Source organism: Botrytis deweyae (genome assembly GCF_014898535.1).
Source record: "Botrytis deweyae strain B1 chromosome Unknown BDEW_003, whole genome shotgun sequence".
Classification (NCBI taxonomy): domain Eukaryota; kingdom Fungi; phylum Ascomycota; class Leotiomycetes; order Helotiales; family Sclerotiniaceae; genus Botrytis; species Botrytis deweyae.
The window spans coordinates 1,293,378-1,312,102 of NW_024066210.1; the positions used below are offsets into that span (position 1 = coordinate 1,293,378).

The 18,725-nt window shown below is 42.1% G+C and overlaps 5 protein-coding genes across 5 annotated transcripts; 2 read left to right on the plus strand and 3 right to left on the minus strand.

Moving 5' to 3' along the window:
• Positions 1–207: 207 nt before the first annotated feature.
• Positions 208–1,500, minus strand: EAE98_001769 (uncharacterized protein; the record flags this gene model as incomplete). Its single annotated transcript, XM_038949388.1, has 4 exons — positions 208–931; positions 992–1,077; positions 1,135–1,278; positions 1,342–1,500. The coding sequence occupies 4 exons, from the start codon at positions 1,498–1,500 to the stop codon at positions 466–468; spliced, it is 855 nt and encodes a 284-aa protein (XP_038814373.1). The 3' UTR covers positions 208–465.
• A 717-nt stretch (positions 1,501–2,217) lies between these two features.
• EAE98_001770 (uncharacterized protein) lies at positions 2,218–4,824 on the plus strand (the record flags this gene model as incomplete). Its single annotated transcript, XM_038949389.1, has 5 exons — positions 2,218–2,438; positions 2,494–2,988; positions 3,241–3,756; positions 3,809–3,947; positions 3,994–4,824. The coding sequence occupies 5 exons, from the start codon at positions 2,218–2,220 to the stop codon at positions 4,822–4,824; spliced, it is 2,202 nt and encodes a 733-aa protein (XP_038814374.1).
• A 1,917-nt stretch (positions 4,825–6,741) lies between these two features.
• EAE98_001771 (uncharacterized protein) lies at positions 6,742–9,813 on the minus strand (the record flags this gene model as incomplete). Its single annotated transcript, XM_038949390.1, has 3 exons — positions 6,742–7,563; positions 7,653–9,247; positions 9,336–9,813. The coding sequence occupies 3 exons, from the start codon at positions 9,811–9,813 to the stop codon at positions 6,742–6,744; spliced, it is 2,895 nt and encodes a 964-aa protein (XP_038814375.1).
• Positions 9,814–12,431: 2,618 nt separating this feature from the next.
• Positions 12,432–15,513, plus strand: EAE98_001772 (uncharacterized protein). Its single transcript, XM_038949391.1, has 4 exons — positions 12,432–13,573; positions 13,689–13,803; positions 13,927–14,486; positions 14,539–15,513. The coding sequence occupies exons 1-4, from the start codon at positions 13,544–13,546 to the stop codon at positions 14,836–14,838; spliced, it is 1,005 nt and encodes a 334-aa protein (XP_038814376.1). The 5' UTR covers positions 12,432–13,543; the 3' UTR covers positions 14,839–15,513.
• An 816-nt stretch (positions 15,514–16,329) lies between these two features.
• On the minus strand, positions 16,330–17,876 carry EAE98_001773 (uncharacterized protein; the record flags this gene model as incomplete). The annotated part of the gene is made up of 2 exons (XM_038949392.1): positions 16,330–17,536; positions 17,599–17,876. The coding sequence occupies 2 exons, from the start codon at positions 17,874–17,876 to the stop codon at positions 16,330–16,332; spliced, it is 1,485 nt and encodes a 494-aa protein (XP_038814377.1).
• Between the last annotated feature and the right edge of the window lie 849 nt (positions 17,877–18,725).

Consider the following 18,725-nt stretch of genomic DNA (forward strand, 5'->3'; position numbering starts at 1 on the left):
AGTTAAAGTTGAAAATTCAAAAAAATTCGAAAAATTTGTTTATTTTATATAAGAAAAGTATTATAAGTTAAAAATTCTGAACTTTTTTAATTAAAAGCTTATATAATTTTTCAACAAAAATATTTAAAAATAAATTCGAAATTTATATATATAAATAATAATTCAAATTATTCATTACAAAGTTTTTATAAATTAATATCAATAATTGTATGAATTATATAAGATTTTAATTTATATAGGAAAATATGAATTTTGCAGGGATTATGTTACAAAACCTCACGCTGTGCGGTGAGTATGTTCGATAACTCTTAACATCGCGTTCCTAACAGAATAAGATCAATGGAAATTCATCAAACATGCGGACGCTTTCGAAATCACTGATTGAAACTAGATCATTACTCAATATAGCCTTATAGCCCTCCCATATTTATACTTCATATCATATACAAAAATGCACTAGCATATCTACAATTTTGCCTTGATTCCAGGGGCAAATGTAGTTCCTCCGCTCTCTCCACCAATAGCTTCCACAATCTTATCTACTGTGTTAAGAATCCAAGCATTTCCTTCCTCACCTGCTAACCATTCTCCTCCCTCTACAGGTTCTTCGCCTGCAGCCTTATATGTACCATCCTCAAACGCTTTTCGTAAACCAAATACGTGACTGGTGACCTGTGGGCCGACTCCAGTTTGTGCTCTTAAGCATGTTATACCAATCAGACTTGTGAGAACTCTTCCAATCTTTACTGGTCGTGAAGAGACAGAAGGATCGGTGAAGAGACTGGAATAAGAATTCAGGATAAAGACTGGAAGATCTGGATGCGATTCCGCAAGTTTATTGAGTAGTTTTGTTTCAAAGGGACGATAGATAGAATCCCATAGCCCGCGGCCTCGAGCTTTGGCATCATCAACATTTGCAGTTGTCAATTCACTGTGAATTGGTGATATATTAGCAGACATTGAGAGGCACATCGGGTGTCAATAGGCTTACCGAGACGGTGTTTTGTTCAACGAATTCATGATTTCATCTGGTAGATTTGCGCGGAATTGACCTAGAACATTGATTGTTCTGGGAATCTGAGGTGTATGTTAGGATCTGTTATAGCAATCTAGTATATAATAATGTCATCTCACGCCATTGAAACCTATACATTTTAATCCCACCTCCCTCATCTGCTCCACAGTTTTCACTGCATGCGCATGATCCTTATCCTTCGTCGCAAGTCGAAACAGTTCTAGCATTGAATCGGGGGAATTCATGGTCATAGTCGCAGCTGTCTGCCATTGAATGATATCAGTTTCCCAAGTTTATTCTTCGACGGTTGGTGGGAATCGATGTACCGAGATCGTTAGCCATGATGGCAGTCCAACATTGTTCGCGGACGCCTCCTCTTCAATCTTTTGGAAAACGGAGCGGATGTTTCTTGGTGCAGGAGCATAGCCTGGGCGAGCATAAGGTGCACTTATGAGAGCTTTCAGGGAGGGAGAAAGTTTCGACATAATGGCAGTGATGAGAATTGTTTGAGAAGGAAAATGAATTGCTCCATGAGATCACTTTGACGAAATACGTACTGGAGAAGGAGATAAATCAAGGGCCGAGATGAAGCTCTCGGTACTAGAATTATCGCCGATCTTTGGTGACGTACGACATAATTGTATAAATCACCTCAATACTCAAAACACATCTATTATTATTATTATTATTATTATTATTATTATTATTATTATTATTATTATTATTATTATTATTATTATTATTATTATTATTATTATTATTATTATTATTATTATTATTATTATTATTATTATTATTATTATTATTATTATTATTATTATTATTATTATTATTATTATTATTATTATTATTATTATTATTATTATTATTATTATTATTATTATTATTATTATTATTATTATTATTATTATTATTATTATTATTATTATTATTCAGTATATTTATAATAACAAGCATCGTAAATACGATTGAACCTCACATAAAACTGAATTTCCGAGCTGTAATTTGATCATCAAACGGTGTGCTTGACTTAGCCATAAAATCGCATCTGAAATCCATTCAATGTTCCATTGTGAATACTCTGTAACCGATCATTCCATCCCAGTTGATGTAGAATTTTGCCAGGCGTAGTGCTTGGTATACCAAAAATTCTCGTACAACCACAGCCTCTGCAGCAATTTACCTCAGAAATTGTATTTGAAATGAATGATTGGAATGTGCAGGTACCAGAAGTACCGAATTTACATCATGACAATGTTACTTCTAAAAAGCCTCACAAGCAAGCTGCATGCTTAAGTTGTCGACGCACCAAGACTCGTTGTGTTCGTGAACCTCCTAATATCAATTGTCAAAGATGTCGTCAGAACAATACGGAATGTCTGGTACCAGATTATCATATCGGAAGGCGAAAAGGGATCAAGAAGTAAGTCTTAGCCATACATTCCCAACTTGTTAAACATCTTCTAACCTCAATTCAGCAAACGGAGTGGATTAGATAAAGCTGTTCATCAGCTTGAAAAGGCCATGAAAAGCTCCAAGAATGATAATGTACCCCAGGATGAACAAAGACGTCTACAATTCCTTCTCTCCGAAGCCGAGAATCTGGTTTCTAGAAGTACTGACAAAATTTCCACGCAGCTTTTGGAGCAGCCAATCCCTCGAAATGACATGAACAGTGGGTCACCAGAAGCTACCGATCTATCATTATCCAGGGCTCATGAATCAATTGGTCAAATCGAGATGGGCAGTGTCGCTTTGGATGATGCTGAGAATCCACTGCAGCTCCTGGCTCGGGCATCAGATCTTGCAGATACCGCAACCAAACAACTGCATATGCCTCCTCCATTAGTAGAAACAGGAGAGCTTCGTCGATTCTTTGGACCATTTCAACCACGGCTTGACGTTGGAAGTGATATCGACCCTATCGATATTGGTTTGGTGACTCGGGAGGAAGTGACTCTGCTTATAAAATAGTGAGTCGCGCCTATATGGTACTGGGAGTTTCAATAGTCCGAACAGCAGTTGATCGGTGAGAAATGCGCAGTTCTTGAAATTGTTTAGAACACACTTCAGTCAGAATATTCAATTGATTGGAAGTATGGAATCCAAACAGCATTCTAAACATCGAAAGCTCTCAGATTATACCAAGTTTGCTCATCCGAACTATTGAAACTCCTTGAATTTGCCCCGGAAGGTTATGTCAATGTTGCTGATAAATTTAATAGTTTCTATGCAAATCTATCACATACAAGATGGGGCCTTGATCCTTCTGTTCATACGGCAGACTTTGTGCGCTCAAGATCTGCGTTTCTCATGACTTCCATGTTAGCTGCATCCGCGCTTTTCATTCCCTCAGGAGAGGCGCTATCGAAGCGTCTTTCTAAGCACAGTAAACACCTCGCTCACTATGTGATATCAAAGAGGTACAGATCACCAGAAATTGTTCTCGCATTCATGGTTAATATTCCATGGATGCTACCAGAAGAGCATTGGGCTGATGATGAGACTTGTTCTTACATGGCAATGGCGCACTCTATAGCCCTTGATGTATCTCTAAATAAGATCATCGTAAAGAATATCGACAATCTTCAAACCGCCATTCCAAAGTCAGAATGCATTACTGCAAGGAAGGCTCTCGACATGGACGGTTTTATTGAAGTTGACCCTATGACGCAGTGGGGCCAAAAGCTGATTCGCCGGCGTGAAAGAATATGGCTTGCTCTATTTAATCTTGATAGAGGGTAAGTCTCTCGCTTCGAAGTACCATTCAAACATGCTAAGATCATTCCACAGCGTGTGCTTGGCACGAGGAAGAGCTTTTACTGTTCAAATATCTCCCTTCGTTGCAACTTGTGACGCTTGGCATAATTCTAATCTCGCTGATACCTGGGATGGATCAATCGTAGCTTCATCTGTTTTACGGCGAGATATTGTATGTTATTCTTCAGAAGTTTGCATAAAGACTAATGATGTGATAGGCTAAAATTATTACTTGTATAAAAGATACTTGCGACAAGACTGTATCCACAGTATTAGAAGGCCATGACATTGCCCAGACTCTTCGACAAACAATCGATGACTTTTTCGATCACTGGTATTCAACCTGGACCCCAGAGATAGGAAGAAACAAAGACCTCCGCCTACCTCCTTATGTAGAAATCCTTGTCTCTCACACTCGTCTTGCTATATACAGTAACGTCCTTAATTACCCCACCCGATTCCCGGCAGTCTCTTCTTACTTTCGTTCTGCTGGTCTGTCATCTGCATTAAATGTTATGAGAGCTGCTGTCCAAGGAGAGCCACTTCTCAAGTCCATGCCCAATAATACAGCAATTATGGTATCATTTTCAGCATGTTTTGCGCTTCACTTGTCCGCGATGACTGCGAACAAGAACTCCGGCCTAAGAGAAAGCATCAAAGTCTTGATAGAGGAGACTGCAGATGTTTTGGAAAGTATAGGAAATATCACTCCCCATAGAAGAGGAAGTTCTGCTTTATACGGTAGACACCTGAAAGAAATCATTCGGAATTCCGCAGCATGGCGAAGATCTGCTCCATCTGATCTATCTGTTGTCAATTATGAACAAGTAGGACGCAATACTGCCCAAGAGGCGCAGGAACCAAGACTAGAGCCCGGTTTCATCGAGCCGCTTCAATTCTCTACCATGTCAGATCATCAGATTGTCGAATTATTCGACAATGAAGAAGTGACTCTAGGGATAAGTCCAACAAACTTACAGCTAGGTGACACAACCGGAATGGAATGGCTGGATTGGTTCGACTTTTATGGAACAGTTCAGAATCAATAGCATCTTCATAATAGGCTATGTGATTTTTCTGGAATGAATCACACTTGTTGTACAATATACACGAGATGAAGGGAGTAATGTGTCACCCTGTCTACAATCACATGAACCGAGAAATTGCTTCTTGGTTGAACCCTCCCCCCAAACTATTTCCAATCCAGCAATTCTAATCTTCCAAATTAGTTGGGACTTTTCTTTCTCAGGAACACTAATAAATCAGACTATTCTGATATCACAGGACCTTGAAGGAAGAAGAGAAATCCATCATATCACCACATCTCCCATGTCTCAATTCTTACAAACTAACAAAAACACGACGAATATCCACTCGCGACATCCAATCCGTGAAGCTGCCAATCAACACTCAGAATCGCTTACGCAAGTGATTCAGGGGCGGCGATCTAATCGCCATTGATTAGCGATAGAGGACGGAGAGGAAATATCTAGACACTTACTTTCTAGTGATCCAGTTTATCATGAGATGAACTGAACCCGGAGGAGATAATCACGAGTAATTTTCACCACGGGATTGCAGGAGGAAAATTTTGTAGATCCTGTTTCGGTCGGAGAATGTTCTGGTGGGTTTGGAGGGTAGATTTAGGATTATATTTTCTACTTACTCGTACATATTTCTGATACCAATGCAGCATAGATGCGGAAAAATCAGGGAGCTTTCTGAAATCGCTGGAGGGAGTTTAAACACTGTTTGATTGATGATCGTTTGGGATAGAAGTTGTGGATGGGAATCTTTTTCTCGGTGTTGAAGATATCGATTTATCTACCTAGTTATGTTACCGATTCATATACATGCATGTATAGATACTTCCAAGCAAATGAATCTATCTCCCTACAACTAAATCAAAATCCGGGATACAATATCTCATATTTCACATTTCATATACATATATATATATATATATATATATACATATACAAAATCATCCACTCACTCACTCCCACATCTCACCACAAAGTTCAAACAGAATCATCGAATACCTCCAGGCTAGATACTATACTCACTCGCGGTCCCCATGTATATCCAATCTTCCCTACCTCCCTAACTAACCCCTCCAATCCCGCCGTCCCACTGCCGTTTTGAAACCTATAATCGAAATCATGATAATATAATATAATATAGAGCAGCAGAAATGGGAAGAAAAGAGGGGAGAAGTATTCTGAAGGGGTCTCGAAGAAACTGAATGATTAGAATGGAAAAGCTAATTTGATCCTGATTCTTAGTCTAGATACCTAGGTGTATATATAGATATACATATATTTTCCATCCCATCCCATCCCATCCACCACATCTCCCCTCCCCCACACAAGAACTCCACATTCGAGATACGCACCTCAAAACCCCAGAAGATTCCTGTGCATGGAAAGAAAACACAGACCAATTCAACCGCGCCCGAGTAAATATCTATCTACACCCAAAAACTTTAGTAAAAGAAACCTCACAAAACCAACCATAAAAAACACACATTTCGCAGAAGAGAAAGAGAATCCACCATTATTCCCCTCTCAACTCCATACACACATATATCGTATTCACAAAACGCCCATTGATTAATAAATTATCATTACAACCCACTTGATTTCCATTGACGAACAACCTAGTATCTAAATAGCCTACTTCCCTTTTTACTATATGCGGAATAGCAGCATGTATTTACTCTGTGACTACCCCTTCAAACTATCCTTTTGATCTAAGATGATGTTCATCTCTCAATCTCCAACACGAGATGAAGAAATTGTAAACGCCAAACTCACTTAGTGCGCTCCCTATCCATATGATAAATATGATATGACCGACCCCTGATGCGATGCCGTGCGATGCCGATGAATTTCTCTAAATGAAGATAATGATGATGTTGATACAGGCGGTTCCCAATTTTTGTGTCCCTCCATTGGCAATAAATATTATCCCTCCGTCGAGATTTCCCCACCACTATTTCCACCATTGATATGCTGACTACAGCCATTATTCCCCTTCAACCTTCCATCAGTATCTACTTCCATCTCCATCTTCATAGCCTCTTCATTCTCCCTCATTAAATCTTCTTCCTGCATCCTTAACTCTCTTTCCTCTTCCGTTTCTTCTTTCGCCTCTCTCTCTCCCTCTCCCTCTACCTCTCCCTCACCCTCACCCTCACCATTAGCCATCTCCAGATCTTCCGATCCTGTCGTAGGCATCTCTTCCGCAGGCGGCGGCGGAGGAGGCGGAGGAGGTGTAGATGAATCTGTTGGTGTTGTACTCTCATTACCATCCTCCTTGACCCTCTTGCTTTCTGATGGACTTTCCTCGTCATCTTCCCTCTTCCTCTTCAACAACTCCATCTCGAGTTGTCCACTAGGTGATGCGGCTGGACTTGGTATATTGACTTCCACGTCCTCACTATCAATCACATCTGGACTGACAATCGAGTTTGCATTCTCTCGCGTTGTCCCCTTTTCGTTTGTGCCATTTCCATTAACTTTAGCCTGCCCTTCGCGCTTTTTCCTTTCCGCTCGCTTTGCATCCATTTCCCTTTTCTTTTCCACAGCCTTCTTAAAATAGTCGAACACATATTGCTTGACTTTCTTTTGATTCCTGTCGGATATCTTTGTGGGGTCCTCAATGCGATTATTTTTGAAATCAGAAGCCACGAGCTTTTTCCCACATTCCTTGGCGAATTTCTTAAGATCGTCCTTGGGAAGTTTGCCAGAATACTTTTGCATTACGTGTTTAATGTGAGGAAATAACTATAATGAGAGGTCAGGAAAGAATATTTGACAGACTTAACATGAAGAGAAACAAATATTTTGATAGAGAAGCTAGATATTATACATACAGTATTTTCGTATAGTTTCATCTGCTTCTCGATAGGTAACGAGCGCCATTTTTCTACAGGCTTCTTCTTTTCCTTGGGTGTACCCTCGGCGGAATGGGAAGAAAGTGCCGGAGTTGTCGAGGGCTCCTTTGTAATACTGTCGATGATATCTTGAAGAGCTTTCTGTGTTTGCACACTCTTTGGAGCTGCCTTGGGTGGTGGCGGCGGCGGTGTTACACCCGCTGGCATAAATGGCCTCTCCCATGTTGTTTGTCCCGTCTTACTATAATAATAAGCATTTCCGTTTTGATCCATCGCAGTAAACCAGCCAGGTGGTAATACCATGGGGACAAAAGGGCGCCGAGACATAGGGCGATTTGGGACGAAGTTGGCGTTGCGTTGAGGAACACCACTTCGGGGGCCAGTCGGGGCAACAATAACAGGGGATGGTGATGGAGTGACTTTCTCTACCTGGTCTGGACGCCGTTCGAATACTTGTGCAACAAGATTTGGGGCTCTTCTTGGGATTCGATACGCATGCTCTAACTTGCTCCATGCTTCCAATAGCCTCTTTGACTCGAAAGCAATGTCTTCATGCTCGGAAGTTGTGAAATCTTCTAAAACAGCTTCGATCTTGGAATCAACAATTTTGTTTCGAGTAAGTCGTGGAAATTTGTAAAGAATATCGAGAACTTGGAGGATCACGTTGTTGTCTTCCTTCCAAGTAGTCAAGGTCGTACGAAGAATTTGATAACCGTGCATTTGTATAACTCTGTTTCGAACTTTATCATCGTCGCAACGTTGGATTCGACCAAGCAATTTGACAGCAATCCATTTTTCTTTGCATTGCATAAGAGTTGCCATAACCTTTCGTACTCCATTTTCATCGAGACCCTTTGGTTGAACGTTGTTAACATATTCTTCGTCATTTTCACCCGTCTTCTTTTTCCGGGGTTTCTTGGCAACAGCTGTATCCCAACCATCACCATCATCGATACCAAGAGCTTCAATGGTAGCATGAGGAAGTTTGGTAGCACGCTCAGTTTGAGTCTTGCCTCCAATGAATCCGGTACAATTTGGTTCGCCGCAATAGCAAGGTTGAGGGTCGGCACCATATCGATCAACATTATAATTGAACACCAGCTCTTCTCCGGCTTTGATTGCACGCTCCGCAAAAATGCCCATGCGCAGCTTTTCTCCGACCACCCACTTATCGACATAGCAATTTGGATTACAAGAGTGATTGCAAAATCGACCTAGATTTCCTTTTTTGGTTGCATCCACAAATTCATGCTTCGTAAGAGACATGAAATAGAAATGCTTGATTCCTTCCTGATCATATTGGACGGTACGTCGTCGAAATGTCGGTTCATTGATAACTTCTCCGATATACTCGAAGATGAAATCATCAGGATGTAGATCAGTATTTGCGCGTAATCCGTAACCCTTTTTATCTGTCTTGATCACTGAAACTTTGGCATACTGTTTGCGTTGAAAGCGTTGATTTTGACAAGCCACACCACAATTGCAATCTTTATGACCTCCACCACATTCCATTTTGGTCAGTCGATTAATGCAATCTGAATCCTCTCCGCAGGCATGATTTTTTCCATCGCCTGATAAAACATGTCAGCTGAAGTGGACATTTTGCGACCGATGGCACGTAAAGTAAAGAAAGTGCTTGGAGTATATTTGTAGACTTACTGAATTCCTCGGGACAATCACAATCCAAAGCATCGTGATCTGAAGCTCCCATGTGCTTAGCTCCATAAATACAATCCTTGATTACCTGAAAAACTGAAGCTGCCTCTTCTGTAGAATCTGGAAGGTCGTTGAAGAGAGGGGGTGGTCGAGGAATTACTTTTTGTGACGACTTTCTCGACAGCTTTGGTGCTTTGCCAGGTTCGACGGTGACGGTAATATCACCGCCAATAATCTCTTCATCCTCTTCATCTCCGGATTTTGGTGTTTGGCTGGTGCTTTGCTTTCTGGGCGGTGTTTGAGAGCGAGAATTTACAAGACCCGGTGTACTGGAGTGAGACCTCTTGATTTCTGTAGGAGTAGAAATATATCCATTTAAGCCATTGGCAAAATCTTGAACCTCAATCCCCTCCTCAATCTTCATTTCACCAATCGCAGCATCTACAGCTTCTGGCTGGAGCTCCCGTATGTCATCCTCCATCGTGAGCAGGAGACGTCGTAAAGTTGTGGTGCGAATTACTTTGTTTTTGTGTGTTGGTGCGAAGGGGAAGCCGACCTATTTGTTAATGTGTTCGAAGCGGCCTTTTGTTCCCTTACTAGTGGTGGCAGACGTGAAGTACCCAACGACGGTAGAACACAACGCCGTATTATTGATATTGGTAGTTTCAAGACTTCCTTGACTTTGCAAGCAATTAATTCTTGATTGTTGCGCGCACACTTGAAAGTCAAGAAAGTGGTTGCGCCTGGATGGCAAAACGCGAATAGCTTGCATGCAAGGTCGCGAAATATTAGCTGGCGAGGTCGATATTGCTTCGCAGACTTAAATATGGTCGAGTTTCTGCTGAGAAGAGCATAAATATCTTGTTTGCCACGGTGAATGAATGTGGAACGTGGAAAAGTTGGACGGCAGGATGGATTGAGATTGGAGCGAAGTAATGGAAATGCGACGGCTGAACCTCCAATTTCACCTCTGCAACATATTGCAAAGACCAAACTCTTAATTTCCTCTATCCCAATGCTCACATATCACTACTCATGAATTGAAATGGCTTTCAGCCCCCAAAGTAGTTGATAATTGCTAATAATTGCTCTATGAAGGAGGACGACGATACAAATTGAGACGAGCAATTGCGCGCTCGGCTAACCTTAATTCCGCTACTTCTGAAAGAACGCTGAAAATCAAACTACCTAGTATTCTCCTTAACCCACGCAGACAATTGATAACTACTCCAATCTGCTAAATCATTTCGATCGATTGATACCGCGTATTCTATGCCCCAAACTATCCAAACATGGTCATGCCCTCACACCTTACCAAATGTATGGTATGATAATATAAAACAGCTTATCTGCTAAATTCAACGCCAGCTCAGATGATGCCAAATCGTCAGCGTCGCCACGAAACTTTACCAAACCCTCCTAGGCACTCATCACAATATGTGTATATCGTATTTGGTATCACGTCCTTCAAAGACCATTATGGGCCACCTTCCCGTGTGCCCATTGCATAGTCCTTAGCCCTCCTCAATTTCCATTATTTGTAGTATGACATCGAACGTAGAGGTAGAGTGTATCGAGTTTGTGGATTGGCAAATGTGCCGCCAGATGTTCATTCTTCGATAGCATCCATTCACTCATGTATTGCTGCAGCAGTATAAGTTCAAATTGTATAAATGCATAGTTGATCATGCAACAGCGTATCCCAGATTCTTATGTTCTACCCCACAAAGATCTCCGACATAGGGCTTGCAGTCATATATCGGACGGAAGGGATATTATCGCGATTTTATAGCATCATCGTATCTGTGATTGTTTGTCAGTGGTGGTCAAGACGAGAGAGAGACAAAAATAACAGGCCATCTTTCATACCTAGGTATCCAGGTACCTCGTGCATTATTGACAGCGCATTCCTGCATGCGCCAAAAAACATGAACCCTACAGAGAATCCGAGTTATATGGGAGCATCACTTCCCTTGGAGAAATCAATATCATCGTTTCTATGCCAATGAAATATGGGATTGGAATATTTTGACGCTTTCGTTTTAAGTTGAGATGATTCGTTTAACGTCAAAAGAAAAGAAGAAGAGAGACAGAGGTACAATCAATGGGTCGCATATTTGGCCTCGGAAGAACAGCCATTCAAAGCATCGGACCCCTCCAAAACCAATCAATTCAGCATTCTCGAATACTTTTGAAGATACCTCATCAATGAATGATACTCGAGGGGAAAGACTGTTTGGAAGGTTGGGAATAAAAAGGCTATGTATACGAATGACGAGGTCGCAGAACCCACAGCCTTATCAAGTCGTTGTAGTAATAAATGGTTGGGTTGTGCTGGATTTCATCGATTCCACTAGGTTGTTCCAGCTTATCATTGGCGGTTGATGAATTCCTTTTGAGCCAATCTCAGGGTAGAATAGAATGAGTTCCAGGAAGCTGCAAGGACAGTTTGAACGATAGTTGGTATCCAATAGTAGATCCAGAATCCCTTCCCTAGTGAGATATCTGGGAACATTTCGTTTGTTTTCAGACCTCTGCAACGATAAGATGAGATGTAATAGATTTCTTGTTTTTACACCAGTACATACCTGGGTAGTCGGGATAGGTAGATGGGTAATCTTGGAAGAATTGAACTGCAGAATCCCAAGGGAATAGCATCTGATATACTTATTACCTCGTACCTACCTAGGATTATACCTACTACTTCCATGATGAGATAAATTCAAACCAGACTTTTGGACATGCAGTGCAGTGCATTATGGCGAAGATGAAGAAAGGAAGGAAGACGTCGGGAATGGATGAAGGGCACCTGGGCATTCAAGGTTGCTTGATAGCGGTAGGTACCTACCTAGTAGGTAGGTATAGAAAACAGAAAACAGACCACCTGGGCATCCAAATAGATAAGAGCTCCAGAGAAATTAGCCACTTTTAAGTTATCAGCCACTTTATCAGCCACTCCAGCTCCAGCTTTATCCTTTATCCATGGATCCCGAGGTCCACTTGAAATCTCTCAGATCTCCGAACCTTGGAATTCAGAATTCAGAAATTCGTTTCTTATTTCTCACCTCACTTCAGCTACCTACCTAGGTAGATCCTCACTCTCACTCCTCTCCTTCACTCAAATCATGCATCACTTTTACTTCCTCCCCTTCTCCGCTTCTTTTTATCCTAACATCTTGCATTGCACAGCGCATTAGCTGGTATCAATACATCCAGTTAAAAGTCCTAGAGGGAAACGGGACTTGCATATCTGCACAACATACTCCCCTCCCATGTTGTTTATTCTTTTCCTGAAACAATTGGAACCTAGGAAAAATACCAAAATCCATTCAGAAATGAAGGAGAAGAAAGGCACAGAAAAGAGGGTGAAAACTTATTCTCACGTCGTCTCTTGTTTACCCATCTCTCCCACCTGTCTGGTCTGGACTCACTCCTTCCTCTATATACTCTCTGCTCTCTACTCTGTGCTCTGTACTCTGTACTCTCGTCTACATTCATCATCCATTGTACATCTACTTGGAATGCTCCAGATGAAATCAAAATTTAATCCATCTTTTTACGGCTGACAGCCGCTCGTACACTATCGACCAAGGTACATACATACATACACACATACATACATACACACACACACATATACAGACAGATACAGATAAACCTCGTGGTGTGAATAGTGGCGGTCTCGTTGATGGTTGTTGTTCATTGTTGCAAACCCAAAACAACCCCCAAAACTCCAAACAATTTATCCTTTCTTGCCTTTCCTTTTTCTGCACGCGCTTCCTTCAACGACCTGCTCCTCCTCTTCAAGGTTCCTTCCAAAATACGCGGGTCGCGGGCCTCTTATCGCTCTCGTCGCTTTTCTACCTTTCATTTTTCAATTGTACATTGATTTTGCTACACAATCTATACCTAACCCTTGGAACGCTTCGATTCCTCTCAATTGCTCACCCGCATTCACTCTTTTCAGACAGGTGAATAAGGAGGATTCCTTCCTACCGCAATAGTACTCAATGTCCAATACTTAATTATTAATAAATGACTTCTTGATCTATTTTATTTGTCAATTTTTCTTTTGCACGTTCACTCGCTCAACACACCATCTTTTGGGAATTCTTCTCGAGGCATTAACTGAACATAATACTACACGTCGATCATAAGCATCTAGCTTTTCAACCATTGTCCATACCTCACTTCTATCCTTCGCAACAATCATGGAGTTGCCATTTACAGAACAAGAACAGGTATGTTTGCGCAAGAATCCAAAAATGATCACTGCAAACTGAGATCAACGCAATCTTCGCATCCGCAACATTGCCAAGAGCGCCTTAGACTGACTTTCAATCGTCGTTATAATAGCGGTTCCTTCTTGCAGAGGTGATTAAGACAAGTTCCATTCCGCCAGAAAAGTTGTTGGCAATCCTGAATGAAAGCAACGTCAACCCAAATTGGATGCTAATGCAGGTTCCCCAAGGTAAGCGCGTTTACCCCAGCTTGATCTCCAGCTCTCAGACCCCATAATCCCGCGCGACATATATGAACAACTCACAAGCGCCGACACACGTTAATGGGAAAAAATGTTGATTGGAGATTTTAGGACGAAACTTGGCATCTTGTATACATACTTTTGATAGTATCGCTGGTCGAACTTACAATAGTTTGACACCGCAACTACCCTCCGCTTCATTATTTTCCAGCGACTCTCCTGGCTTCCAGAACAAACGCAAGTCTGTTTCCGATCTTGAATTGACGGCTCCCGACTCTTCTCGAAAGCGACGGACTCCAGGTTTAGATGTTACTTCTATTCAGCGCAGCATTCAGCCCAAGCCGGCTCCAAATGGCTCGTCAAACTCGTTCTCCCCGCAATTTGCAGGCCAAATACCGAAAAAGCGTGGTCGCCCTTCTAAGACCGATCTCAAGATTCGACAGGCTGAAGAAATCGCGCGTGGAGAGCGAATAGATTCACTCGCAACTTCCAAGGGGCCCATCGAGTCTCCCATGGCTAGTGGTGGAGATATCACCTTAGAAAGCATTTTGTCTTCTGCACCCATTGCTACCCTAGCTCAAAAGTCGGAGCCAAGTGCAGTCAATTCTACTGGTGATAAAATGGAATCCAGTAGGAAGAGGCGTGGTCGACCAACCTCAAGGTCTTCAAACGTATGTTGACTTGAAAACGTGTGTGAGTTACTGTGTGCTGACTCTTGTAAAGGTCCCTAGGACAGGCGAAGGCAGCTTCCCCATTCTCCCAGCCCAATTTCCGCAACAAATTCAAACACCTCCAGGATTTGGTACTCACCAGACATTTGATAGATCTATGAGAGCCCAGTTCCAAGCAGAGCCTCGTGAAGCTCAAATTACTCGAGATAACCAAGGCCAAGGGACGCAATTTAACGCGCAGAGCAATGTTGAAGGACGCCAAATGCATGCTAGTGGCCAAGCAAACCATAAAGAACAGCAGGAAATGCAATACAAAGGCACAGATATGGTGGGAAACCCCAAGGACAATTAAAGATCTGACATTTAAGTTCGTCTCTGTCACACCTCTTGGCCAATTATGAGTAATCTTTAAGCGTCCATCCTACATATGTCAACACATACCAAACTTCTTTCACAAGAAACATCAATTTATAATCCACCTCTTTCGATACTTTCACCCGACAAAATACAACATATTTCTCGGTTCATGCCCTTAACGAAGTCATACCTTTTTTCTACAACATCTGTCGATGCCTCACAATCAAATGTAATGCCACTTATCCCAACGATTTTCTTTTCTTTCTTTACTTTTTATTTCATTTCTTTATGCTACGACACCATGTTTGTAATGAAACTTGGAGTGGCAGCACTAAAATTGTTCTCCTCTTCGTTTTTCTGTTATTTGACAATAAATGCTACCGCGCGGTGATATACCAAGCCTATTCTTTATTTCTTTGCATCACAAGTGGGCATTGAATTGTATGATGTGCATTGGACATACACATTGGAGGGAAATGAGAAGATAAGCTCTAAGAATCTCTAAAATCTGAAGAATAGTGGAAAGGGTTGGCTAGGAGCGAATAAATATGCCACGTGGCGGAGGGATCACCAAACTACAATGCGAATAATGAAGAACGAACGGCCGTTATGTGTAAGATACCTAGTTAACGAATGATTGTACTATATTTCGAATGTTTCGATGCTATTTGGGGTTTATTGTGTGTATATCGGGGAGTATCCCAATACTTTGCACTAGTGATGTCGATATCCGTATGGAATATTCAATTTGGTATTGCGATGCTACCTATCTTCCATCGCTGATGCTATCATTGTATTCTCATAAAACCGATCATGTCCTCCCTCATATTCACTCCCATATATACAGACAGCTTCTCATATCGTCATCCCTATTATCCCTATCATCTCTCACTACTATTTAACCATGTTGATCATCAAAAACAAACATGACGTACTTGAGTATAATTCTCTTTCTGAACTCATCCGCTAACTCCAACTCACCATTTTTTTGCTACACTTTCATTTCATTTCACTATTCACATCATACCACACCACAAAAAGGCAACAGATTTTTACATCTTCACATCACCCCGCACCGCACTGCACCCAAACAAAATTGAGCGAGGGCGAAATTTCGTCCCTCGTCATATCTCTGTATTCATCCTCGTACTCATCATCCTCATACTATTCTATCTAGATCATATGCATCTGCAAAAACCTGCGTGCCCATTTCATCTCATCTTCACCGCGCGATTAACGCAGTTGGTGATCCAACCTGAAAACTCCAAGCACATTTTACCCAGGCTAAGTTACATATCAATCCGTATCCAATGCAAAAACCAAATTTCAAAAAAAAATCAAAATCAAAAAATCAAAATCAAAAAATCAAAAGAGGTTAAAAAAAAGTCAAAAACAATGTCGTGAGAAAGCAAAGTTCCTTTTGTCATCGCTTCGTGTGCTCATTTCCAAAGGAGAAAAAGGTGAGACAGCGACACCTAGCGGAAAACTAGGATTTGAAAATCTTCTCAAGACCTTCCAACAGGATGTTGGCGTGGTGTTCTTGGAAAATCAACATGGGTCTGAGACGAACGGCTCGCTCGCCAGAACCTCCAATGTTGATACCGACACTCTTGGCCTTCTTGAGGACCTCATCTCTGCGGTCGCTGTCAAAGGCAAGGAAAGTTCCTTGTCCTTTGCCTCTCAAGTTTTGGATCTCTCCTGGATATTGCTTGGCAAGACGTTCGAGCTCTCCGTAGAGATAATCTCCAACCTTGGCGGTGTTGTTAACCAAATCCAAACGTTCGATTTCCTCAATGATGGCCCGGAAAAGGATGGCACGAGCTGGGTCTCCCATCCAGGTGTTGAATTGACGGTATGGTTTGTTGGGACGGAGCTCTGGGTTTCCGAAGTAGTAACCGGCGGTTTGGGCCTTCTTGGAGAAGGTGACCATGTCGGGAGGAGTGTCGAGGTTCCAATGTTCGTGGGCCCAGAATTTACCGGTGGCGCCGACACCAGTTTGAACTTCGTCGACGATGAGGAGGACGTTGTGTTTTTTGGTGAGGGCCCTGAGACCGCGGAAGAAGGCGGGTGAGGCGTGGTTGTCTCCTCCTTCGGATTGAATGGGTTCGACTACGACGGCACAAGGTGGGAGGTGGTGAGTGGTGATGATACGTTCAACATCGGCAAGAGCTTCTTCCTCGATCTTCTGGTTCTCCACGACATGATCCTCGAGTGGGTATTTGAGAAGGGGGAAAGTAGCTTGTGGCCAATCGAAAGCAGGAATATCGAGCTTGTGAATTGGCTTACTGCGAGTGGTGGAAAGGGAACCGAAAAGACGTCCATGGAAGGCAGTCTTGAAGGACATGATAGACAATTGGGGAGCACCTGGTGCTTGGTTAAGCATAGATGAAGCAATATCTTCCTCTGAGAATTCCACATGTGCACCACCACGCTCTTGTTGTCGACGATACATAAATGCAGCCTTGTATGCAGTCTCATTGGCATCCGAACCCGCCATGGCAGTGAACACCTGATCGAGACCCTTTGGTGCTACCTTCAGGATACCCGTCTTGATAATATCGGCCCAATCGTGCGAAGGGAAATTGCCAAGGGCAGGACGGTTAATGATGGCAGATGCCATTTGTTCGGATTGTGCGGCTTCGAGGAGATGAGGATTGCTGTAACCAACTGGAATGGATGCAATTTGGGCATAACTATTATTCTGACATCAGTATATTGTGGGAAATCATTACAAGAACGGGCAATGATAACATACACGTCCAACAAAACGTTTCCATCTGGATCCGAAATGTAGTTACCCAAACTCTTTTGATAATTGGCAAGCATGTTCAAACTTCTAGTATCAAACACTTTATCCAATTCTGCAATTGCCTTTTGGGATTCTGGGCCTGGAATGGCAGTTTTGACATGTGGTCTCTCTGGCTCACCAGTGAAGAATGGTTTGACACTCGTAGTGGCGTATGTTCGTGCAGCTCGTGGAAGGGCCCTTGAAGCCATGGGAGGCAATCGGGCGGCAGCTCTTAGGGAAGCCATTATTTGTGCGATGATGAGAAAGAGGGGAGATTGGCGAAAGAGAAGAAGAACAAGAAATGGAAGGAAGAGAGGGAGAGGGGAGAATAGGAAATGAGAGCTAGAGAAGGAGATTTGTATCTTTTGTAGTATTTCTTACCTAGCTCGCTCTCCTCTCCTCGCCGCTGCAGGTGAGTGGGGTCAGGAATGAACTTCGGGTTGTTTTATAACCTTGCTAACCTTGCTGGACTTATCTTATCCGACTTATCGTGATTCGTGAGTGATTCGTGACGTGAAACTGTAACTAAAACCGGGGATTGTAAGGATTGGAAAGAGGGGCTCGAGGGAGGAGGCCCAGGAGGGAGATCCCCAGTGGTGGCTAATATGTGTGTATCGATTGAAATTACATAAGAGGAGAGTAAGTGAATTGATGGAAGAGCAATGATTGGCTTGATAATCATTCACATTCGTGGGTTGACTAACTTCAATGAGTACAGAGCATGCGATACTTTCTGAAGGCGACAGCAAAAAAAGCTACGACGACGACGACGACAGTATATATAGCTTAGGACTTAATACTCAGCACTCAGTACTTAGCACTTGATGCACCATTCTACTTTTCACCTAGGATTTTACAGATTTACTACCTACGTACTATCCTTACTTATTAGCAATCAACGAGAGCCAAAATCCAGTATCAATCAATCAATCATTTTTCCTAACAGAGGCCGGCGAGTCAGCCAGCATATCAACCCTGATATCAACCCATTTAAGCTTTTTAAGGGTCAAAGACCACTTTGATTGGGGAATCCATAAGATAACATCAACATCAACAACAACATCCATCTATTACTAAATTCAATTGGGAAAGTC

Coding starts and splice junctions, on each gene's coding strand:
- EAE98_001772 (XM_038949391.1), top strand. CDS start 13,544: ATGGAGTTGCCATTTACAGAACAAGAACAG. Junction 13,804..13,926: donor GCTAATGCAGGTTCCCCAAG/GTAAGCGCGTTT, acceptor TGGAGATTTTAG/GACGAAACTTGGCATCTTGT. Junction 14,487..14,538: donor CAACCTCAAGGTCTTCAAAC/GTATGTTGACTT, acceptor ACTCTTGTAAAG/GTCCCTAGGACAGGCGAAGG.